The 26,215-nt window shown below is 43.9% G+C and overlaps 1 protein-coding gene across 1 annotated transcript in view; it reads left to right on the top strand.

Annotated features, from left to right (window-relative positions):
- The window catches only part of LOC311245403 (genetic suppressor element 1-like), a 76,165-nt gene that overhangs the window by 7,644 nt on the left and 42,306 nt on the right, over positions 1-26,215 (top strand). Inside the window, 2 exon segments of the mRNA XM_084335246.1 lie at positions 5,955-6,131; positions 6,929-6,945. Coding sequence (XP_084191372.1) covers positions 5,957-6,131; positions 6,929-6,945 — 192 coding nt within the window. The 5' untranslated portion in view covers positions 5,955-5,956.

The raw sequence follows: 26,215 nt of genomic DNA, 5'->3' as shown, positions 1-26,215 counted from the left end.
CTTTGGTCATTTCACATTCAGCAAGCCCTCAGCTCGAATATGCATTAAATCAATGTTATAAGACATTGATATCAAGAGCTATCTGTAGCTACTGCTAGCCGGCTAGATGACGTTAAGACAGAACTTTATTTCAATGGGACATTTCGTTTTGAACAGTAAACGAACGTCAGCTAACGCAAGCTAACTGAGGTATGAACATGAACTACTAGACTTTCTGGATCATTTGTTGATATCAGGAGCTATCGGTAGCTAGCCGGCTAAATACCGTTAGACAATGCCTACTAAACGTGAATAGTTGACTGGGTAATTTTGTTTAAACAGTAACGATAGCTAGGTAGCTAACGTTAGCGCAGGTCGAATGCAGTGCACTACAGACTTGAGCAGAGGAGCCGCACCTCTTTGTTTACAAACTCTACACGGGGGCGGGCGGGGCTAGGGAGGAGGAGCAGCGGCAGTTTGCAGGTTGTGTGTGTCTGAGACAGACAGCGAGTGAGAGCTTCGCTTGATCGGTTTCCGCTATCGGCGAATATGACTAATTATCGGAATTCACAGATTGCATATTTATACTGAGTATCGGCCGATAACGATCGGTGGCCGATCGATCGGGGCATCCCTAGCTGCCATGGGTTAAATTCATTATCAACCGTAGGTTGCCGGCTCTATTTGTCTATAGAGAAAGTCCCCTTCTTTGCAGGGCTATAACTTTTTAAATTCTATTGCTACATTGCCATTATTAGGGCCCATTCAAAGTCCTATATGTATTGTTCATTGTGTAGCAACGTTAAACTTTTTCATTCACATATTCATAGTAAAGTATGGTCTAATGTATAAGTATGTTTTCATCTCTTTCTGCAGCTTTCTCCAGAACGTGATCTATAGCCCCAAATACATTATATTGATGATGCAATACAGTTTTATGGCAATCAGCGCGATATAAAAAATTCCAACTAGACGTACTTCTAGAAGTTACTACACGTCATCTGATGTTGACCGGATGGGCGAGGGGGCGTTTATAATTCCGTGGGCAGCGTTATACCAATCATCTAATGTGGGTCAAATGTTGATAATAGCAGTTAGTATCGAATACGGTAACTTTACACGCTAAAACTCACCCCAGTCTCCGCGCGCCGTTGGGCGATCATCGTAGAGTAGACATTTTATCATTATGGGATGTAGATTTACCCGGTCCATCTCCAGCTTGTATAATGGTATATACGTCCAAATCATGTTGTTTATCGAGTTATTGGCAATCGATCGCTATGTAGTGTGACGAGCCAGAGTCCCGGGACATGTACCGAGTGCCCGGAAGTAATACGGCCGTCCAGCACAACCTCTACGGCACTTCCTGTTAAGCGATTGCGCCGATCGGCCACCAGATGGCGCTCCTGAACCGCCAGAGAGCTCAGTGGGTCCTCCTGGTGGATCTCAGGCCAGCGGAGGGGACATATGAATCCGATCCCAGATTTTTGAAATATTGATATCAAAGACGCTGTAAAGCGTCTTCGGCAACTTGAGCATGGCCGGGAATGACGTGTTTAAGCGTTTCCCGGCACCCAAAGTGTTATCTGCTCATAATGCAAAAAAAAACAGGAAGACTTAATTTGCTTCCTGTGTGTGTGTGTGTGTGTGTGTGTGTGTGTGTGTGTGTGTGTGTGTGTGTGTGTGTGTGTGTGTGTGTGTGTGTGTGTGTACCCATGTGTGCGTGCTGGTGTGTTATTGTTCTCATAACGATGCATGTACACACATGCACACTCAAGGTTAATGAGTACGGTCAGTTTAATGTAAGCTAACATACATAGAAACATGCATGAGAACACACACACACAAGTGCACACACACACACACATACACACACAGGCACACATGAGTCATGCACACATGTACACACAGGCAGACAGACACACAGGCACACATGCATCATACACACACACACACAGTGAGGGTTAATGAGTTGGTAGTTTGGTACCTTTTCTTCCATCCTAATGACCCGTTCCCACATAGTACACACACACACACACACACACACACACACACACACACACACACACACACACACACACACACACACACACACACACACACACACCATGAACGCACACATTCTGCTGTTTTAATGAGCTGACAGGGCAGAGCAGGTCCCCCCTGCCATCCTCACAGTCCCCTTGTGTAGAGAGAGAGAGAGAGAGAGAGAGGGGGGGGAGAGAACATAGAGAGAGAGAAACATAGAGAGAGAGAGACAGAGAAACAGAGAGAGGGGGGGTGAGAGAGAAAGAAACATATATATAGAGAGAGAGAGAAACAGGGAAAGGGAGAGAGAGACAGGGAGAAATAGTAAAGGGGAGAGCAAGGAGAGAGAGAGAAAGAGAGAGAGACAGGGAGAAAGAGTAAAGGGGAGAGCAAGGAGAGAGAGAGAAAGAGAGAGAGACAGATCAGAGGGAGAGAGAGAGAGAGAGAGAGAGAGAGAGAGAGAGAGAGAGAGAGAGAGAGAGGTGTTAAAGACACAGGCCTCAACATGTCTCATATCACTTACATCATGCTGAGGTGTGTGTTTGTGTATGTATGTGTGTGGGTGGGTGTATGTGTGTGTGTGGGTGTGTGTGTATGTGTGTGTGTGTGTATACACAGTCAGCGTGCACAAACATGATTTATACCTTGGCGAGGGCACGGTAGTTTTATTAGTTAGTGATGTAGGCTTTTATGACTCATAAAAAGAATTATATCTCTCTGTTTGTATCTGGAGCTGGGCTTTTTTTTTCTTTTTACTTTTCTGGGCTGTGTCCGTAGGCTGGAGGTCAGGGGTGGAGGGTGAAAGGTCACTGTCAGGGCCCCCTGAAGCAGACAGGGGCTGACTAGCAGAGAGACAGAGTGATGGATGGAGAGTAAGCACCCCCCCACCCCTCTCTCTCTCTCTCTCTCTCTCTCTCTCTCTCTCTCTCTCTCTCTCTCTCTCTCTCTCTCACTCTATCTATCTATATATCTCTCTCTCTCCCCTCCTCCCCATCACAACCCCTCCTCCTCCTCCCTCTGTCTCCCTCCCTTGGCTTGCCCCCCTGGAGTGAGAGCCAAAAGGAAAGGAGGGGGGGGTGGCGGGTTTGGAGAGGGGGGTGGGGGGATGTGGCGGGGGTGGGGGGTGTGTGTGTGGGGGGGGGGGGGTGAAGATTGAGAGGAATGAGGAATGGTGGAGTGAGAGGAACAGAGAGAGAGAGAGAAAGAGCGAGAAAGAGATAGAGAGAGAACAGGGAAAGAAAAAAGAGTCAGCCACAGAGGAGGAATGGAGAGATAGATAAATAGAGAGAAGAGAGCGACAGAAGAGAGAGAGAGAGAAGAGGGGAGGGACAGGCTGGAAAGGGTGATAGATGGAGCGGGAGGGGAAGGAGGGGGAGGAGGAGGAGGAGGGAGGGGGTTGGAGAAAGGAGGAGGAGGGAGGGGGGGAGTGGATAGAAAAGAGATCACGTGACCAAGTAGCAGCTGCAAGGCTGAGAGGGCTGTTCTAGGAAGAGAGAGAGAGAGAGAGAGAGGAAGCCAGAGGACGAGCGAGCGAGCGAACAGAGAGAGAGAGAGAGAGAGAGAGAGAGAGAGAGAGAGAGAGGACAAGAAGGCAAAATAGGGAGCGAGAGAGAGGGAGAAAGGAAACTGAGCGAGAGATAGAGAGAAAGAGAGAGAGAAAGCAACGAGGGAGGGAGGGAGCAAGAGACAGGGAGAGAAAGAGAAAGAGAGAGTCAGAAGAAGAAGAGAGGAGCAGAGAGACGCCGAGCAAGGAGAGCCGTGAGGAGGGTGAGTGTGTGTGTGTGTGTGTGTGTGTGTGTGTGTGTGTGTGTGTGTGTGTGTGTGTGTGTGTGTGTGTGTGTGTGAGTCAGGCAAATATGAGGAACACAGCATATAAAAACAGTGTGCAAAGAAGAAAGAGAGAGAGAGAGATTTGTGTGTGTGTTGTCCTTTGTTAAATAGGCTCCAGTAGAAAGGGAGATGAGAGAAGAGAGAGAGAGAGAGAGAGAGAGAGAGAGAGAGAGAGAGAGAGAGAGAGAGAGAGAGAGAGAGAGAGAGAGAGAGAGAGAGAGAGAGTCGATAGAAACTGTCTTATCATCTCTCCCTTGACTGCTGGGCTCAGCAGACATAGATACAGACGCACACATGCACAGACACTCACAGTCACACTCACACACACGCGCGCATGCACACACGCTCTGACATACAAATAGATACTGGTACTCACAGTCTCACACACACGCACGCACACACACACACACACACACACACCACACACACACACACACACACACACACACACACACACACACACACACACACACACACACACACACACACACACACACACACACACACACACACACACACACACACACACACACACACACACACACACACACACACACACACACACACACACACACACACACACACACACACACACACACACACACAGGCAGTTCCAGCCCTGTCAGGATCTGAGCCTGAACTCTCTCTTCATCTCTATCTGTCTGTCTGTCTGTCTGTCTCTCCCATTCTGTCTGTCGCTTTCTCTCTCTCCATCTCTTTCTAGTTATCTCCACCTCTCATTTGTGTCTGTTTGAATTTGTGTACAGTCTGTTTGTATGTGTGTGTGTTTGTGTGTGTTGTACTGTATGTGCACATAGGTGTGTGAGCGCTATACATGTAGTGGACAACCAATCTCCTGTCCGTAAATGTGATTTAAACGGATCTGTGGAGGATTCAGTTAACAAGCCTCGAGTTTTTGAAAACCCCTTTGCCTACAAGCTTTAAATGGTCAACAAATCATTATTATGTGAATCTTTAATAAGCTGCTCAGAATGTGTGCATGAATTTTACATGAGTGTGTTTACTGCTATGACTATTTTGCTCATGCTGTGGTTTATGTATGTATGTATGCATAAGTGTGCGTTTGTGTGTGTGTGTGTGTGTTTATCTATCTCTCAATATTATTATGTCTGTGTGTGCATATGTATTTTGTGTGTTCCTGTGTATTTACGTATGTATGTATGTATGTGGAGGCCGTGTGTGATGCAGTGATAATGAGGTCATTGCTGTAGCAGAGTCAGGGGCTGTTGGCTAATTCGAGCTGTAATTACCTTTAGTGGGTCAGTGAGAGGCTAGTGGGTGAAAACAGAGGTTACACTAACCACGTTTGTGATTACTGTGGTCAATACAGATAATTTTGTAATTGCATGTTGAGTTTGTGTGTGTGTGCGTGCGCAGTACACATGTGTTTGTCTGCGGCTGTGTCAGAATGTAATGTAGCTAATAATGTTTGTTGTACTCGTACCCCAGGTCTTAAGGTCTGTTTGCTGCTCCCAGAGGAAATGGACATGTGTTCAGTCATGTGTGTGATTTGCTATTAGGGTCACAGCTCCATTTGACACCAGACTACTCCCTCCTTCCACTCTCTCTCTCTTTCACCCTGTGTGTATGTGTGTGTGTGTGTGTGTCTCTCTCTCTCTCTCTCTCTCTCTCTCTCTCTCTCTCTCTCTCTCTCTCTCTCTCTCGCTCTGTTTCTCTCACTGTCTATGTCTCTCTCCGTCCATATCTCTATCCCTGTCTATCTCTCTCTCTTTCACTCTGTGTGTCTCTCTCTCTCTCCCCGTCCATATCTCTCTATCCCTGTCTCTATCTCTCTCTCTCTTTCACTCTGTATGTGTGTCTCTCTCTATCTCTCTCTGTCTCCCTGTCCTTATCTCTCTATCTCTGTATATAACTGTATCTATATCTGTATCTGTATATCTCTCTCTCTCTCTCTCTCTCTCTCTCTCTCTCTCTCTCTCTCTCTCTTCTGGAGCTGACCTTCGGTCATGCACCCACTTTAATGTACAGACCTAGAGGCAGAGATGCATGTGCACACACACACACACACACACACACACACGCTTGTCCATTCCCTTTGAGTGCTCTGGCTATACCTTCTTACTCTCTTTCTCCAGGTATGAACCATGAGTCCAAATCACCGTCATTAGGAATGATCTCCACGGCAACCCGCACCACGGCAACGGTCAGCCCCCTTAGCCCGCTAACCAATGGGAACGCAGTTGCCCAATCTTCTAACTCCGGATTCGCTGCTGCCCTGCGTAAACTGGCCAAACAGGCTGAGGATCCCAGAGGTGAGAGATGACCACCCCCCCCCCCCCCCCCCCCCTCCCCCAATGAGATCAAAACACAGTCAGTTCAAGATGGAAACAGACATTTCCATTTACTCAGTAGTTGATAGAACATCCACTCTCGTTTTCTGTGTCAATAGGTTGGGGATAGTACAACCTTTTCATTCTATGTCTTTTTTCAATATTTGAATTTGAAAGAAGATCCACTTCCTGAATCCATGAAATTGAATTGATCCCAACTCTGATGACAGTGCCTCCCCTTGGCTAAGGGTCTTTATTGCTTCCCCATGACAGCTAACGTGGTCCTGGACACGCATCAAATTCACACCAAACACTACCAATTATACTACCAATTATACTACCAATTATACTACCAACAATTATACTTCCAATTATACTACCAATTGTACTACGGCTGCTGGCTTGGAATCAAACACAAAGTTTGTAGCTTTTGTTGCAGATGATAGCTGGATGTTGTTGCATGCATCTGACTTATAGCTCTTTGATGTTGTGTGTGTGTGTGTGTGTGTATGCATGCATGTGAACAACAGGTGAATTGTAAATAATGTATACGTTTATTAATATTTGTAAACATAATGCTATGATGTAATGATTTGTCGTCTTAATAGTACGATCAGATACAATGTGAAACTAAACGTAGAGCTGGCGTGAATGCATACACAGGAAGGAACAGACGCAGCTTCGTTCTAGACAGCACCAACGGCTTGAATTGAAAATATTTTGTCTGACCCGATATCACGCCCCATGTGCGAAATACACCCGCCCGGCGTCCACCACAGGATACCGCGTCAGTGTCGTGAGTGAATTCAAGTCAAGTCAAGTCAAGAGTTTTATTTGTCACGGCATACAAGTATACAATGAAATGCAGGTGGTCTTGCCCGCAACGATGTGCAATACAGTAGTACAACATATAATAGATTCCAATAAAAAACAACATTGTGCAATAGACAGGTAATATAGTGGGACATCTCGGTATCTAGTTATTTACAGAGCATGTAGGACATGTTAGGTCCTTTGGTAGTGCAATACACTGTTACTGTTGCTATACTATTTTTAAAGTGACCTTTCCTTTGTGGCCCTAAGTGTGGGCGTGTGCAGCATGAGTGTGTGCCTGCTCATGTTAATTGTTATGGTGCGTGTGTATACCAGGGCACGTGTGTATACCAGGGCTCGAACCACCGGTATCTACCGGTTGGAGGCTGTGAAGTTCTTCCACCACTACAGTGGTGATGGTTATGGTTAGGGTTACGCTTGGTTTTAAGGTTCGCTTAATGTTTATGATTAGTTTAAGGTAACAGTGTGGTTAAGGTTAGGGTTATGGTTTGGGCGAGGCTGTCGGAAAAGAGTTTCTTGGTAGTGTCGAGGTAAAATCACTCGTTTAAACAACGCAGCGCCCTGGGTTCGACTCCCGGCAGGGCGGACATACACAGTTAACCACGGAGACTACGGAGAGCACCAAGGGCCATACACAGTGTGTGAAGAAGACACGGTTGAGTGTGAAGAACACACCCAGAGGTCGTGGGGCTGCCGTGTGAATGCATTGTATCATCACAATGAATATGAAATAGACTGCTATGCTATGCTTTTTGCTAGTTAATCACTTGTCGTGTTTCTCTTGGCATTGTATCTGAACATACTGTACGACTTTAATTGCATGGAGTATCAAACTGATACCAAACTGAAGTGAAAATGTGAGATTTGATTAATCGTTGCCTAAGGAATCAAAATCAGAATTGAATCACTGTTGTGTTGAGTTGTTACACCCCTAGTGTGTGTGTGTGTGTGTGTGTGTGTGTGTGTGTGTGTGTGTGTGTGTGTCTGTGTGTGTGTCTGTGTGTGTGTCTGTGTGCATGTCAGCTCATTGGTGTGTTAATGAAGGTGTGGACGAGAGGTGACCTATACTGACCCCTCCCTCTCTGTCTCTTCTGTCCTCTGTTTCCATTCATCTAACCATAATGACAATCTAATTACAGACAATTACAAAGAGCTCTCCCTCTCCCTCTGTCTCCTTTCCTCCCTCTCTCTCTCTCACTCGCTCCCTCTGTCTCCTTTCCTCTCTCTTCCTCTCTCTCTCTCATTTCCTCCTCTTCCCCCCCCCCTCTCTCTCTCTCTCTCTCTCTCTCTCTCTCTCTCTCCTCTCTTCTCTCTCTCTCTCTCTCTCTCTCTCTTTCTCTCTAACCTCTGCCTTTTACTGTCTCTTGTTTAGGGAGCTCTTACATTCCTGCTTTTCCTTCAATCTTCTTATTTCTTTCGTCCTGCCATCTTTGAAATGATAGCTTTGATGTTTGGGTTATTTTGTGTGTGTGTGTGTGTGTGTGTGTGTGTGTGTGTGTGTGTGTGTGTGTGTGTGTGTGTGTGTGTGTGTGTGTGTGTGTGTGTGTGTGTGTGTGTGTGTGTGTGTGTGTGTGTGTGTGTGTGTGTGTGTGTGTGTGTGTGTGTGTGTGTGTGTGTGTGGTGTGTGTGTGTGTGTGTGTGTGTGTGTGTGTGTGTGTGTGTGTGTGTGTGTGTGTGTGTGTGTGTGTGTGTGTGTGGTGTGTTGTGTGTGTGGTGTGTGTGTGTGTGTGTGTGTGTTGTGTGGTGGTGTGTGTGTATTGATTAGTTTGTATTAGGCTAATAGACTAATGGCTGAGAGAATAACAATGTCGGCCTGCCTCTGACAATAACACACACTGTCTCTCTCTCCCCTCTCTCTCTCTCTCTCTCTCTCTCTCTCTCTCTCTCTCTCTCTCTCTCTCTCTCTCTCTCTCTCTCTTCCCCCCTCCTCTCTCTCTCTCTCTCTCTCTCTCTCTCTCTCTCTCTCTCTCTCTCTCTCTCTCACCATTGTCTCCCTCTATCACACTTCCACCTCCTCTTCTTCCTCCATGTCACACCCCTCCCCTTCACACCTCCCCTTTAACTGTATAATAAAACACAAGATACTTAATAAAGATAATAAAGACACTTGGCCCTAATGATAAGGACAAGCGCTCAATGACGAAACCCACTCCCATTGGCAAAAGAAAGTCTTAACATACCTATAAATATTCATACTATGGAACTACACCTTATGAATGTATTACATGGACCATAACCATTGCCAATGTATTACATGGACCAAACAGCATTGCCAACTTCAACAGACTTCGCTCTTGACGCAACTCTTGACGTAAGCTCCAGGTATTGACAATGCCGACACTACATACCCTACCACATGGCTCCTAATGTCCCCCAGACGTGTGAATAGATAAGCAGTGAGAGTCAGCATTATCACCAGGGTTATCTAGTGGGCACCTCCTTTACTGGTGTTATGTTTAGTTAGGCTCAACAGTTAACACCAGCACCACCTATTTCATCGGTCCAGGTTCAGCGCCCCGGGGACGAATCAGCGGGGGACGGGGGGGAGCGTTCTCACTCAGACCCCCTTGCTCCCTCCAGTCAATGGTCTCTAAGGTGCTTTCTCACTCACCATCGGGGTCGAATCAGCTCCGTACCGTCTCGGTTCCGTCTTTGGGTGCAACCCCCCCCCTCTCCCCCCTCTAGTTTGTGTACACACGTCAGTCTTGGTTCGCTACGGGTTCTGTTTACGGTTTGCGTTTTGAGCGTGTACGCTTGCCGTAGGCGATGATGTCACGCTCGAAAATGTAAACACAGGAAATGTTAACACGACGGTGGAGACTGGATGCTGATATAAAATAAACAAATAACCAATAAATATGAAGTTATATTTGAACCTCTGTTGTCAAGCCTTGTCAATATAACCCACCCCCTTTTCTCACGAATGGATGGTGTTGTAGAGTCCGCTTTTGAGCGTTTCCCAGGGCTAACGCTAAGCTAACGGCTAACGCTAGTTAGCTTAGCCTGTTCAGCAGCTAACATTATCCCATCGCTCGTGGCAATTATATTGCATGTCATTGATCTACTGGTCGACCACGGCCGACTGGTTGGGCACCACTGGTCTATAGAAATAAATGCATTCGAACAAGAAAGTATAGTAGACATAGCAATGGCAAACGCTAACGCTAAGCTAATGGCTAACGCTAGTTAGCTTAGCCTGTTCAGCAGCTAACATTATCCCATTGCTCGTGGCAATTATATTGCATGTCATTGATCTACTGGTCGACCACGGCCGACTGGTTGGGCACCACTGGTCTAATCGAAATAAATGCATTCGAACAAGAAACCAATGTATAGACATAGCAATGGCAAACAAAATTGCCAGGCCTAATGCGAGCCAAGGAAGTGCTGTGCTTTGTAACGTGGCTTCATGTTTTCATCCACTGAGCTCAGCTGTGAGGCTCCACATGCTTGTTTGGTTGAGGTCTGAACTCGCAAATTGCCCATAAATATCGTTTTTGTGGGTATTGTCCAGTTGTTGCTGTGTGGTTTTATCTGCCCAAAATTCAAGCAAGCATGAAAGCATTACAGTAACGACGTTGTGTGTGTCACGCCCCCCGCTCCCACTGGCCCGCACCCGAGACCACCTATTTCATCGGTCCAGGTTCAGCGCCCCCGGGGACGAATCAGCGGGGGACGGGGACGGGGGGGGAGTGTTCTCACTCAGACGGACACACCCTTTTCTGGTTCGACCCGGCGCTGATTCGACCCCGAATGATGAGTGAGAAAGGGCCCTAACTATACACCCTCAAGACCCCTCCGCTCTACATCCTCTGGCCACCTCAGACCCACTCCTATCCGAGCTCCGGGAGGGTCATCAAAGAAGCCAGCTATTCTCGATCCTTGCTCCACAATGGTGGAACGAACTTCCCACCACAGTTAGGACAGCCGAAACCCGACCAATCTTTCGCTGTCGACTAAAAACACACTTCTTCAATCAATATAAATTTTTTTTTAATACTAACTTTCTTACTGTCTTCTATCATGCACTCCTAATTGTTCCACTCCACTTCCTAATATACTAATACGTCTCTACTACTATGCACTACATTTTCAACACTTGAACATTGTAACATTGTAACGTCAGCTGAAAGAGTTGTACCCTTCCTGCTGACTTGTCACACAGAACTTGAAAGTCGCTTTGATAAAAGCATCAGTTAAGGGAGCTCCAGTAGCTCACCACGTACCGCGAGCGCTATTTCAGCGCCGTGGACAACCGTGCTCGTCACGGATCTGGGGTTTAGCGAGTTCGAATCCCGGACTGCAGCCGTGCCTTTCCCAGAGTGTCTTCCCCCCCATCTGAACCCTTTCAGCCTGTTTCTGTCGGTCATCCTTGACCAGAATAAATGTGATAAACACATAAAAGAGCCAGGGGAATGGCCAAAGTTTAAAAAAAAAAAAAGCATCAGTTAAATAACTAAATGTAAAATGTAATGCTAGCTCTCACCGTCCATGATACCCATGCACAGAGCTTCCTTGTGTTATCCTATCCTTATGTGAAAACAGAACTATTCCTGATAACAATATCATGCATGAAACAGAAGCAACAGAGAAGTAAAGGAATACTCTTCTTACCCTTTGTTTACGTTGGCCCCCAGCTGACATTATTTCTCCTCACCAAATCCACTGACTTCCTTTCCATGCTTCTTCCGACATCTCTTTTACCGCCTTGCACAAACTCCGCCCACAAATCCTCAACTCTCCCCAGTAATGATACAGTCGATCGCGCTGTGAACCCTCTGCATCCTACTTCTACCAGACATACCCTAGCTTTCCATCCCCGCTGTCCGGCTTCTGCTGCCAGAATCGGCATTTCTGAGATTCCATTTCTTCCAGCCTCCTCCACTAAATCTTCCCAAGGCACGGCCAATTCTATAAAATTCTATAAGAAACAGCTGACTAGCAGACCATAACACTAGGTCAGGCCACAAGTTAGTGCTAACTAATTCTCGTGGAAGAACAAGTTTTCCTCCCAAATCTACCTGCTTCTTCCAATCATTAACTGCTAAAAAAAAAGAAATCTCTACATTTCTCTCCCTCCCTCACAGACAAACTGAAGGACTCCACTCAATTACATTCTGAATTCACCTGCACTCTTTTGCTTTCAATTCCTGCCACTAAGCTTTTCAAAACTTGGATCTGTCGCCATGTATAATGACTAGGGGTGGAACGGTTCACAAAATCTACGGTTCGGTTCGTATCACGGTTTTGGGCTAACGGTTTTCGGTTCGGTTCGATATACGTTGTTTTTTATAATAAAAGAAATGCACTCCAAACATGTAAACATGTTTCTCATTTATAAAAAAAAATATAATAAAAAAGAAGTTTACAGTGGTTTGCCTTAAATAATGTTTGGCACACAAATACCGAACTGACTGAAAAATATAGGCTACATTTGTCAAAGTATTAACTTAGTGCAAACAAACAAAATAATTAAACCTTTCTATTTTTGTGGCCACATTATAGACAAAGGCCATCAACATAAAGTATGCATATGCTCAGCCAGCACTAGACTTTCCTTTCTTTAAAATAAACACAAAAAAACAATGTCAACTATGTTTAAATTCCCTGATTGTCAGTTCTTAACTCATTCTGCGCCAGTCACGAGAAAAGTCGGGTTAACTCGCCAACCGTTCAGCGCCAATCACGAGAAAACTCTGGTTTTATTTCTTTTATTAGCTATATCCATACATTTTTCATCCATCCAGCCTGATGTTATCATTGGGAATGGGTCTGAGCTCGCAAAAGGGCAAATACCGCCGCCTACACCTTTCAGCCGGTATTGCACTCCATTAGAAATGGTGTAGTTTATTTTCTGGGCCGATCTGAGCCGTGCAATGCCGGACAATGTGGGACGGACCTCCGTGAGCAGTATTTGGAATGGCGATCAGATAATTGGATTATTTTTTTTGCATTACATCAGAGACAAGGTTAGAACACTATATATAAAATCTTGCGTTGATCTGATATTTCTTTCTCCCGCGATCAAAGCTATCTGTGTGGCCCGTGTTGTGCTTTTTACCGTTGGCTGCGGTGGGGGGGGGGGGGGGGGGGGGGGGGGCGAGCGCCCCGCTACGAGGGCCATTTCATGTATGCACGAGGAGACATAATAATGTAATAATGATAATCTAGCGTTGATTTCAGGAAGATTCGATAATCAGGCGAAAAATTACAACGTGATAAGTGCATTCCACTAAAACGCTATTATCGCGTCTTTTCCTGGGATTACTAAGAATCACAAATTATACTCATATTCAAAACGGTATAAAAAGGAAATGTACGGATGAAAAAACAATCCGTTCTTTGCATGTTGACCAGAAGCAACTCACTGACAATCGACAGTGTTATTAGACCCATAGCAATAATATAAGATATATTTTAAGCACTCGCAAATTTCGCAGTCCCCCCATTGATTAAAGCGATGGCATTCTAGCGCCCCCTGGCACCCCGCCCCCTGGCGCTGAAGGAGTTAATGGAAAGATTCATTTTTTGCTTGAAATTAAAGTGCAGTATTTGAAATACAATGAAAGGAATATGGCTGGATTTCTTATCAAAAGGAAAAGTGTCACTGTTATTTAAAATAAATAAATAAACAAATTAGAAGGCCATCAATTCTATTTTTAAAATACGTACATTATCTGTCTACATTTATTTAGACTAACATTATTTAAATATTGAGTGCAACTGTGGTGGATTAACGTAATTCGGTGAGTTGGAACTATCTATGGGTTGGCGGGCCCGCATGGACAATTTAGCGTATGGTACCACTACCTTCAGGCCTTCTCGACTCTTACCGGAGTTGATAACATGCAGTGGAAAAGCGGCAATAGTCCCGGTTGGAGTTAGTAAAACACAGTTGTATGTTAGCCTTCTTGGATGTTGAATAAACGCCTATCATTGTCTTTCAACACCCCGACTCCCATTTTCTCCTCTGCTAGCTAGTAACTACTAGCTATGGTAACATTGGCTGTATTAGAGCTGGCGGGCTACCATAGTTAAAGTGCGTTGTACAAACCGTGCTAACGTTATGGCAAGATGTGTGTAGGCCTATGTAATGTTAACTTAATGGCTATGTTTTTAAAGTCGTAATGAAGATTGATTTAAACCTGTGAGGTTTGCCATTTCCTTGCAAACCTTGCCATTTCCACAAACTGAGTAGGGCGCGTCACCTCCCTGCCAAATGAAGTATTATTTTTTGCATCCCCTGAACCGTACAATACACACACGCCCCGAACCGTGGAGGTCGTGCCGAACGGTGTACGGTTCGAATGCGTACCGTTCCAGCCCTAATAATGACCTTGACAAAGACTAGCCTTGCAGCCTGACAGAATATGCCTCAAAGTTGCTGTCTCTGAATCAAATCAAATCAAATCAAATTTATTTGTAAGGCCCGACAACACACGTTAATGTCCCCATGGGCCGGACACGTCTTCTTTAAACAAGTCAAGAAGAAACATAACAATAAGTCAAGAACAAAACAAGAACACCATAAGGTCCAACAGATTTATGAATGAATGCAAGCACTCCCAGACATACCCCACGCGAAGGTAAGGAAAAACTCACTAAAACCTAACAATAGGGGGAAAATGCTCCGCAGGCAGTGTGGAGGAGAGAAACCTTAGAAGGGCCATTCAAGGGGGGATCCCCGCCGTATGTATATTTCTCTCCCACCCACCCACCCCCACAGTCCCCTCCCCATCATATGTATATACTCTGTCAGGATCTAGGGGTAACAGTACTGTATATTTGAATACCGTTTATGTCACAAATGTATCAGTACTAAATACCTATATGTCCCTATGCCATAAATGTCATGTATGTTGTGTATGTCATAAATGTCTATATGAATTGAAAATGGGGGACCCTGATGTAAACAAGACAAACGTCTTTCTCAGGTCTGCATTCCCTTAACAATTGTGTGTATTGAGCCGTACTGTATTGTACCCATTCTGCAATCTGTTAAATAAAGTTTTCATTCATTCATCCATTCATCTCCCTTCTTAGATGTCGGTGATAGTAGTGTTGCAGACTAACAGAGTGGACATGACAGGTCCCCATCTACCCACTGTTTTAGATTCTGTGGAATAAGTAATATAATAATAATAAGTAGCCCCTATCAGGAATTGTATACGATTTCCCTCCGTACTAGACAGTTCCCTCCAGCTAAGCTTCCTCTTCTCTACACTTTCCCAGTATTGGGTAGTAACAAGTAGGGATGGGCAAAACTCACAAAATTACTATTCGATAGTCATTGGGAACTATTAGATTACTAATAGAACCCCCCCCCTCATTGCTAACAGCTAATGCTAAAGGACGGAGCTAGCATTTCCCAGGAACAAAACCATTCATTCTAAATGTTACATCACTGATGCTTGAAATGTGTGAAGTTAGTGAAATAACATGGCAAACGTACAAAACGTTGCTACCATGTAACATCTCCGGTCTCTCTTTCTTCATCTTTCTTTTCTGTTCTCCCATCTGCTAAGAGACTGTTATGCTACCTGGCTAGCTAGTAAGCTGTATGCCGTTCAACGGTGTAACAGTTAATAAGATCCCCTCTCAATACACTACAGTGAGTTGCCGGTAAAACAAAGGGAAATATATTTTTTGAGACAAAAAAAAAAAAAAATCGTATCTGATTTAATGACTATTCAAATATTGATGCTCATCCCTTGTAACGAGTTACAGTAATACCATTACTTTTCCCCAGTAATGAGTAGTAGTGTAACAAATGACAATTTCAGTACTAATATTACCGTTACCCCATCAAACACCCTTGTGGCTCCAATGCTCCATTACTTTGATTTTGTCAAGAGAGAAGAGACCAAAGATGACAAGAACATCACTGTTGATCTACAATTGATCAAAACTGAGCCCAAGGCTTAGGTGCTCATTGTAAAATAATCCAATGTCAAAAGTGGGGACTCTCACGCTCTTAAAAGGATGAAACCTTTGTATGTATTTCATGGAGGCAGGTAGAATTCTCAACCCTACTGGTAGAATTAAAGCTTAAAAGTAAATCATCCGCTGTGTTTCATCCCGTCCTATATATTTGCACAGATACTCAAAACTGTGAGCATCTGAACATGACACTGTTCATAATTAAATATATATTATTTTTGCACAATACCACACAATTGCACTGTATTTCGAATTAGTGTATATACCCTACTACAATCCTGCACAATTGTACAGCCATGTCCTATATTATATTCTGTTATATTCTAATTTAGTTTATATATTCCATTTTATTTTGTTCTACTTTAATTAATGTCGATGCACCAAATGACCAGGACAAATTCCTTGCTAACTTGGTAACTAAACAAAGTTTACTTGGCAATAAAGACATTTCTGATTCTGATTCTGAGTGCGACTGCGCGAGGAGCACTGACTTCTCCTACTTTCCATTTCGATAAAAATACACCATCCTAAACAGCAGCACGACAACGAGCTGTTTAAAAAGGGTTGTTTGAAAACATTGTCAATTTAAGCCAGCTGTGCTTTTGATCAAGCCCGAAGTAGCCTTGTTACCGAACTGCCATGGGGGGGAAAAGCTGCTTGGTTTTCAGTTAATGAGCTTTCACACCAAAGGCGCTGCGCTGTGTACCGCGTCCGTGGAAAACAATGATCTAGTAGCTCAGCGCAGCTCTGTCATCGTGGCGGTAGTGCACGTCTGGTTTGAAAGCCCCCTGAGGTGTTCCTACCATGACGTGATTTTTCACACAGAGGCACACAGGCCAAGCAGCCTAGAATATAGGATGAATTGGGGACAGTGTTGGATGCGTTACTAATTTTTTTTTAATTATATTCCTCATTACTCATAACAAATTTCAAAAGTAATATTATTACTTTACTTATTTGTTACAGTACGTTATGTTACATATTATGTTGTACCGAATGTTGACAGTAAAAAAGGAGGCAATTCTGGGTGGGTGTAACGCAAGTAATGTAACAAGTAACGTAACAAATTACTGCTCCCAGAGGAGCATACTCCAAAAAAACGCAATATAAAAACGCAATATATTCCTCATTACTCATAACTCATTTCAAAAGTAATTTTATTACTTTACTTATTTGTTACAGTACGTTATGTTACATATTATGTTGTACCGAATGTTGACAGTAAAAAAGGAGGCAATTCTGGGTGGGTGTAACGCAAGTAATGTAACAAGTAACGTAACAAATTACTGCTCCCAGAGGAGCATACTCCAAAAAAACGCAATATAAAAACGCAATATATTCCTCATTACTCATAACTCATTTCAAAAGTAATTTTATTACTTTACTTATTTGTTACAGTACGTTATGTTACATATTATGTTGTACCGAATGTTGACAGTAAAAAAGGAGGCAATTCTGGGTGGGTGTAACGCAAGTAATGTAACAAGTAACGTAACAAATTACTGCTCCCAGAGGAGCATACTCCAAAAAAACGCAATATAAAAACGCAATATATTCCTCATTACTCATAACTCATTTCAAAAGTAATTTTATTACTTTAAGTAAAGTAATAACATTACATTTGAAATTAGTTATGAGTAATGAGGAATATATTGTGTTTTTTTATATTGTGTTTTTTGGAGTATGCTCCTCTGGGAGCAGTAATTTGTTACGTTACTTGTTACACTACTCCTTATGAGCAACAAGGAATATATTATGTTTTTTTTTTAGTAACGCATCCAACACTGTTCCCAATAGACCTATCTCAAACTCTGCCCTCTTTTCTTGATCCTCCAATCACAACTGTCGCTTACCTCGGACAAACTTTGTTTGTCCGAGGTAAGCGACAGTTGTGATTGGAGGATCACGAAAAGAGGGCAGGGTTTGAGATAGGTCCATTCATCCACTGGTCCCTGCTTAGCAGGGCCACAGCCTTTACACACCTCATTACTCGTCGATGTGCCTGCTCCTCTACTGCCTTCCTGCATGCTCTCTGTGGGACCTGCTTTACTCCGCATTGGCTTCCCTGAGCTGAGCACTGGCCCCCCGGCTTTGTTGCACCGTACCTACTGTCCCAACAGAATGTCTCTGGTATAAGACTGGTGTGAGTCCTCTGTTAGACTGGTCACTGGTAGCTGGAGAGCGCCTTTCCCATACAAGACACAGAGGAACTCCTATACCATTTCCTAATAGACGAAAGAACCAATCTCTCAAGCTTTTCCACCACTGATATTGACACCTCATGTACTGATAATGGCCACATCCACTTAGGGAATAAACCAAACTGTAAAACACTGTAACTCGCCTGGAAGCCCTGACTTTTCTATCCTTCCTATCCCCTCGACAACATCTTGCCTAAGTTGTTCTTCAAACAGTTCACAATTCAACTCCCCATTATACCACCTGCCCAAACATTTCATTGACTTGTTGTCCATATCTTCTTCATCTACATAAAACTGTATCTCCGTTACAGTCCCTCCGGTCAATGAAATGCTTCTCGACTTACAGGGCTTTATCTTCACCCCAGCCCACTTGAGATTCGCATTTAACTTCTCTGGTAACCTTTTTGTACGAGGCACTGTCATGGTCACCGGTGTCATGTCATCCATGTAAGCCCTAATTGGTGGGAGGCGCAGCCCGCCCTGCCGTCTCTCTCCCCCACCTACCACCCACCTTGATGCTCTAATAATTACTTTCATCGCCATTGTGAATGCTAATGGGGAAATAGTACACCCTGCCATAAAGGCTGTCTCATTTACACCTTCTCCTGTTACGCCCCTCCTTCCAGCCCTCTCTAACTCCGTCTCTGTGACAGTCACACACAGAGAGAGGGAGACACACACAGAGCACACAGTCACACACACAGAGAGAGGGAGACACACGCAGAGCACACAGTCACACACACAGAGAGAGGGAGACACACACAGAGCACACAGTCACACACACAGAGAGAGGGAGACACACACAGAGCACACAGTCACACACACAGAGAGAGGGACACATACACAGAGCACACAGTCACACACACAGAGAGAGGGAGACACACACAGAGCACACAGTCACACACACAGAGAGAGGGAGACACACGCAGAGCACACAGTCACACACACAGAGAGAGGGACACACACGCAGAGCACACAGTCACACACACAGAGAGAGGGACACACACACAGAGCACACAAGAGTGTATGTTTAGTTTCAACATAGGGGGGACACTTTAAACGGGGGGTCTGGGAAATTATGAGCGTCAAACACTTCATTTCCTGCTTTCTGGTGTGCCTTTATGCACCAGTTTGTGCCTTTTCTGCATCAGTGTATGGTGGAAATGTCTTTATTTATGTAATGGAAAAGACAACATCCAGGTACGCGCTGACACAAATATAATGGAATATAATGCAGTAAGGCTCTCAGGCGTTACATCTTTTGAGGGGGACATGTCCCCTGCAACCCCCCCTAAATATAATATAATAACTGGACTTTGAAGACGTCTTTATTCGTCATGCAGTGACACACACATGCGATGGGCGGCACACACACAGGTCCACACACACATGCAATTATTTATTGGGTCGCCGATAGGGCTGGGCAATAAAAACGATAATTATCGCGATATATCTTAATAAACCGATATCGATCGATAATAAAAAAATAAATAAAATGTGTGACCTGCAACAGGGCAGTTTTAAAACCAGAGACAGTGGACAGACTTGTCTTTCTTGCCTGCAACTTAAAGTAATGGCTTTGCTTGTCCAAATGACAATACTGACCAAATTGAGATACATTTTTCTCTTGTCCATTCATATTGTTTGCTTTCTAATTTAAAATACAGTTTGAAACCGTCTGTACACAGTAGGCTATGTGTGCTAGCAGAGCTAGTCTCCAGTCGCGAGTCACGGTGCACATGGTGGTTTGTCCACCAAAAAAGCGCAAAAAGATAGAAACTAGCAGAGCCAGAACTGTTCAACTCCCCTGGAGCCACAGCCAGCAGAGAAGCCTGTTTACTTTCGCTTTCAAACCAGCTGCAGCCTGAGAACTTGGAGTGTGAGGGGCTGTAACACTAAAGATGGCGGCAACAACAAAGAATTGCTGAGTTCTCTTGGAAGACTTATCTTGGAACCGACTGAGACAGAATCAATGACAAGTTCACTCTGAGTCCCCAACGTGCTGGTAATATGTCTTAAGTGGCTCAAACGGTCGCACCTGTGATATGATCTGATATCTGCTTGGGGAATGGCATTATGTCTTAAACTCGAACGCGCGTCCCCGTTCAGGTCATTTGTGTCAGGATGGAGGGAGGTGAGTTCCAATTGTTGTAGGCAATCACAGAGACGGAGATGGTATACTCTTGAACAGGTTCGACTTTAATAGTAAAGAACACAAAGAGTAATACTAGGATACTATGCCGAGGGCAAAGGAACGAGAGAATAGATAATGGAGCTTAGTGGTGGTCCAGAACTGGAACCGGCCGCGTTATCTCCGAACGCCTATAGTGAAGACGTGACGAATGACAAGCAGAAGGAAGGAATGTTAAATAGCCACCAAATACCAACATTCCACACACACCCCCGTGACAGCCAATCAGAAGCCAACCCCTAAGTGACAGCACTAAATGACAGGGAAAACAAGTGACAGCAGTCAGGTGACAGGTGACAGAGATGGTGGGTGGTTCCCGACCGTAGTCAGTACCCAGAATCGTAACACATTTGCATACAAAACAACGCCTCCAGAGCTCCTTATAAGGCAAAGTAATGACGCAGCTGTGTGGAAATGGATGCGGAAGTGCCTTGCGAGTCTTGCGCGAAATGAGATTAGATTAATGCATTGTCATCATATATAGTACAGCTCATGGACGTGGTACACCTGCCGCAGTGCGCGCACACACACGCACACGTGCGCGTGCAGTATACTGTAGCCTACGGCGTAATGAATGAATGCAGTATAGGCTTATTATTCCATTGATGACTTGTTGCATTAGGATTTAGTAGATACTATATGCTCTGCCCTACGTACAGTATAGGTACAGTCTGTACTTATACTGTACGTAGGGCAGAAGCAGAGCATATATATAGTATCTACTAAATCCTAATGAAACAAGTAACTAGGATATATTAAGCCTATACTGTTCATTAGACACGTAGGCCATACTGGCGGACACAAGACTTGTTATGGAATATTAATGCAGTCTATTTCCATGCGATTAGCTTTAGTTCTTATTTATTTATTTTAGGGATGTCCGATATTATCGGCCTACCGATATTATCGGCCGATATCGGCATTAAAAAAAGAAAAATTATTCCTTCCTAACCTTTATTTACCCAGGCAAGCAAGTAAGAACAAATTCTGATTTTATTTATTGTCAACAGTATGCATAATGTTGTGTTAATTCCACAACAAGAGATATGTAGTGTTAATTACCTGAAATTATTCCAGTTTTTGGAGGGGGAAACCCTGCATATATCGGTATCGGTTGATATCGGTATCGGAAATTAAGAGTTGGACAATATCGGTATATCGGTATCGGTAAAAAAGCCAATATCGAGCATCCCTAATTTATTTATCCACTGTCATTTCAGTGTTGGTGTATAGGCTATATAGTGTATTTCAATATAAGTTTAATTGATTAATGATATATTCGAAGGAATGCAGGTTTATAGCTATATCAAACAAAGGTCTGTCCCATTGTATACCAATCAATGGGATATATTGCATGTTGACCTGCATTCTTTCAAATGTATATAATTAATCATTAAAACAGATGTGTAACAAATAAGAAATACAAATTCCACAGAAGGCATTAAATAATTATTATTTTCAATCATTTCACAATAATTGCATAATTGTGTTTGAATATCTGAGTAATTAAAGTAATTATACATTTGTCCAAAATAGCTGGTTCAGATATGGTTTATCCAGCTGCCCTGTGATCAGATGAATCCATATTATTTATTTTTCCGACATCAAATGCGTAATTTCTTATCGTACAAATATTGTCATATTTATTTTAATTATGATTAAGTAATTAATTCCAAGGAGGCCTGTAGCGTTAACATGAAGGAATCACTATGAGAACACAGTCTGTCAAGTTAATACAATTTTCAATTAGTCAATCAATCATAAGTGTGCTCCTCAGCACTCTTAAATCTGCTCTCAGCCACGCTCAAATCTGATCTCAGGAAAATTTGGGGAATCGCGCTACCAGCCCTAATATGTCTTAAATGGGCAGAAATCTGCCTAAGAGGAACATTTTGGTCGTAAATCCGTTCAGGAATGAGACTCACTGTCTTTAAGGTTCGGTCGCTTGATTTCCTAGGGGAAATACTTTTTAAACTGTTCAAGAAGGGCTTGGAGTTGTTAGACATCTTCACTGTGTTCACATTCAGTTCATTTTCCTCTGGCCCTTTTCTAATCCAGCACGTAAACGCTTGTATTTCATTAATTCATTGAGTGACAGGATGGTTGTGTTTTCACCTTGTTGTGACAGATTAGTCCATTCATTTGAGCAAATATGCAAGACAAATATGCTAGCGCTGTTATTCAGTCGGGATTGGAGAGGTAGGCATTCTCCATCAGAAACAAGCGCGCCTCATCCCGCAGTGTTGCGCGCGAGTGCATTATGGACAAAGGAAATCCATAGGCTGAATATGATTTATTATCAGCATTTTAGGTGTATTATTTTACATTTCAAAAGCATTTCTTTGACCAGTTTAATGACAGTGGCATGAGCTCCACTGCACAAGACCCGCGACAATATCAGAATGTTTAATACAAATTCCCGCGGAACTGGTCATCCTCAGTCAAGAGAGCACTCGTAAATATGCAGCGCACATGCACTGTCAAACGGTGCACGTACGTGTCTCGTGCCACTGTCGTTTGTTTCGGGAACGAAACGAGATTGTAGTGTGGAAGCTGGCCAGCGGGGGGATGGAACGGAGCAACCGTTCCTAATGAGAAAACGCCCTGAGTCTCTGCGCTTGACCCATCCCGTCATCCTTCCCCCCAAGGGCAGCCGGGAGCAGATAGGGGCTGCGGCGTGGGGCAGGGTAAAGGACCCTGGACCTTCTAGCTGTGAGGCCACAGTGTTACCCCCGTGCTGCTAATCTACACACACACACATACACTGATGTGCCAAACTTCACCATATAATTATATCATCTTTAGCCATATTTGATCAGGGGTAATTTACTCTAATTCCACATCTATATAGTGGGAGAATCACTGAGGAGAGACATAGTCAATCGTGCCGGATGTACTTAGATGATAGAGAGGCGTGTGACGTGTGACCTGGAGGTGAGAGGAGGGGTTTATGGAGGCGAGGGCAATAAAAGAGTTGCATTTAGGAGGATAACAGCTGTGATGGGCTGGTGAGAAGGATTGTGAAGAGGTACAAAGAAGTCAGATTATAATAAGACCGCACTCACTCTTTCTTTACACTATGGGAAAGGAATTCAATCAGTGAGATCCTCCTTTTTATGGTGTATTAAGTCTCACCTCGTCCATCTCCATGTGAAGGCAATGAATCTGACAATATGCAGATGAGATAAAAAAAAAATGTATACTGTGGTGGTCACAGAATTCTATTCTATTTATTTTATTTAACCTTCATTCAACCAGGCAGGTCTATTAAGAACAAATTCTTATTCACAATGATGGCCTGGCCAGAGGACAAAAGGGCCTCTTGAAGGGTAACAGGGAACAATACAATTAAATAAAATAGAAAAGAGACGGACGATACATACATCACAGACATAAGGGAAATAATTAAAACACACATCAAACAAACAATCAAATAAAATTACAGGGTATGTAATACATGAAGCAGAATAGACTAATTACAGTTAAAAGGCTGGACACATGTTTTATTTTTTTATCTACTTTTTCTCCCCCTTTTTCTGTATTTTTCTCCCATCCCAATTTTTGTCGTTATGCCAATTCCCCCCTCCCCTTCCTGGTCGTTGCGCGCATTTGCCCCCCACTTGCCGGTCTAGGGAGGGTTGAAGACTATCACACATGTCTCCTCCGATACATGCGGAGTCAGCCAGCCGCTTCTTTTCACCTGACAGCGAGGACTCTCATTAGGTGAGTGTAATGCGTGGGAGGGTCACACTACCTCACCCAGATCCCTTCCTCGCTGAGCAGGCGCCCCGACCGACCTGTAGGAGTAGCTGTTTTACAACGACCAGGACCCACCCCACCGGCTTCCCACCCGCTGACACTGCCAATTGTGTCAGTACGGACGACGACCAAGCCGGAGGTACCGCGGCAGCTGGATTTGATCCCACTGTCTCTGCGGTGGTAGGCAGACGCTTAGTCCGCTGCGCTACCCGGCCGCCCCTGGACACATGTTTTTAAACTTGAATTCTGGAGGCCAGACAAACCTAGCTAAGTAACCTTATTATGGTAGGCAGTGGGAAGCTAAAATGTAGTTCTTCAAACCATCATTGTGTCTCCTATGGGACATGTATCATTATGTGTTATTTATATCACTCAGTTTCATCTACAAATTCTTATGTTAATGCATCACCATACGTCTGGTGGATAAAATAAAGAGGTTTTCCATTTATGTTGCTATAGAACAGATGATGACTTGAACCAAGACAGTGATGGGGTATTCTTTTCCATTTAATTTAATTTCAAAACTTTAGTTAAACTCAAAAGACAACCAAGGTTTCTCTCATTTACAGTCACGTCAAATGTACATACAGAAATGAGCAAGAAAAAAGCATATAAAATCACAATAAGACAACAAGACGAGGCAAAAAGCAAGGATAAGAAATCAATTAAAACACGTACAACTTGATTGACAAAGGCTGGAGATCAAGGTTTTAAACTCTACAACAGAGCGGAGAATCTCAAGCTTTAAGGACTGTTGGAGTTCATTGCATGAGCTAGGAGCATCAAAGCAAAATGCAGATGTACCCTGTTCAGAGCAAACTCTGGGACTTTAAGGACCAGCCAGTCACTAGAACTGGTTCCAAAATTCCATTCCAATAATGATGTAGTATAAGGAGGTAGCTTACTAATACGGGCCTTAAAAATGAACAAATACCAGTGGTTGTTGCCACACTATGGGATTAACAGCTGTTGTGGGTGTCAGTGATAAACCTATGGAAGGGGAGGGGGGCTCTGGTCACATGACCCTCTATAGTGATGTCAGATTTAGGGATTTACAAGAGGCGGGGCAAAGACTGGCAGTTGTTTCTAACGTATCTATAAAACCAAAGCTGAGACTGAACTTAGTTCAGATCAGAGGACGAGATGCCTAGACGGTATGTGGGCCAGGACATATTGGGTGAAACTCACCTCTTTTATTTATTACATGTTCTGTATTGGTCAGCTGATGAGGGCAGTTTAGGTCGCTTAAGTGTTTACCTATTTGTGTGTCAATTGACTCAGTCACTCAGATACAATAATTCTCCTGTCATCATATGTACCATTACCCTGTTAATAATCAGTGATGTCTTGTCAGTTATGGGATAACGTCATAGCCTTATTATTGTAAACTTGTCATATAATATGAAGTGATTAGAATTGTTCATGATCATTGCGAAAATAATTTGTGTAATCTACACACACACAGTCACAGGCTCACAGCCTGTAAATCAGGCTCCTTTCTCAGTTCCTATATGACAGACACACACACACACACACACACACACACACACACACACAGAGACATACATGTGCACACACACACACACACACACACACACACACACACACACACACACACACACACAATCTCACAATCTTGCATTTCATGCCTTTACCCCTTCTCTCTCTCTCTCTCTCTCTCTCTCTCTCTCTCTCTCTCTCTCTCTCTCTCTCTCTCTCTCTCTCTCTCTCTCTCTCTCTCTCTCTCTCTCTGTCTTATTCTGCCAGGCTGTTTGTTTAGACTAAATGACTCTACTGTAACTGTTTCGCAGTGTAACATAGTGAGAAGAAGGTTGTTTCTTCTCTGTATTGATGTGTCTGTGTGTGTTGGTCCATGTCTGTTCTCTGTGCATGGCAGAGGGAATGCTGGGATGCTCTTATCTTTGAACAAGGATCTGATACCCCCTGCTATCTCTCCATCCCTCTTTCTTCTCCCTCTCTTCATCCACAATCCCCTCCTACTCCCCCCCTCTCTGCCCTCTTTCCTCTTCTCTCCTCTTCTCATCCCTCCCTTTCTCTCCTCCCCTCTGCTCTTTCTTTCTTCTCATCTCCCCTCCCCCTCTCCTTTACATCCTCTCCTACTGTATCCACCTCTCCTCTCC

The sequence above is a fragment of the Notolepis coatsorum genome (genome assembly GCF_963971535.1).
Source record: "Notolepis coatsorum genome assembly, chromosome: 18".
Classification (NCBI taxonomy): domain Eukaryota; kingdom Metazoa; phylum Chordata; class Actinopteri; order Aulopiformes; family Paralepididae; genus Notolepis; species Notolepis coatsorum.
Note: the sequence above shows the minus strand (reverse complement) of the source record. Positions and strands in the feature narration are given on the sequence as shown.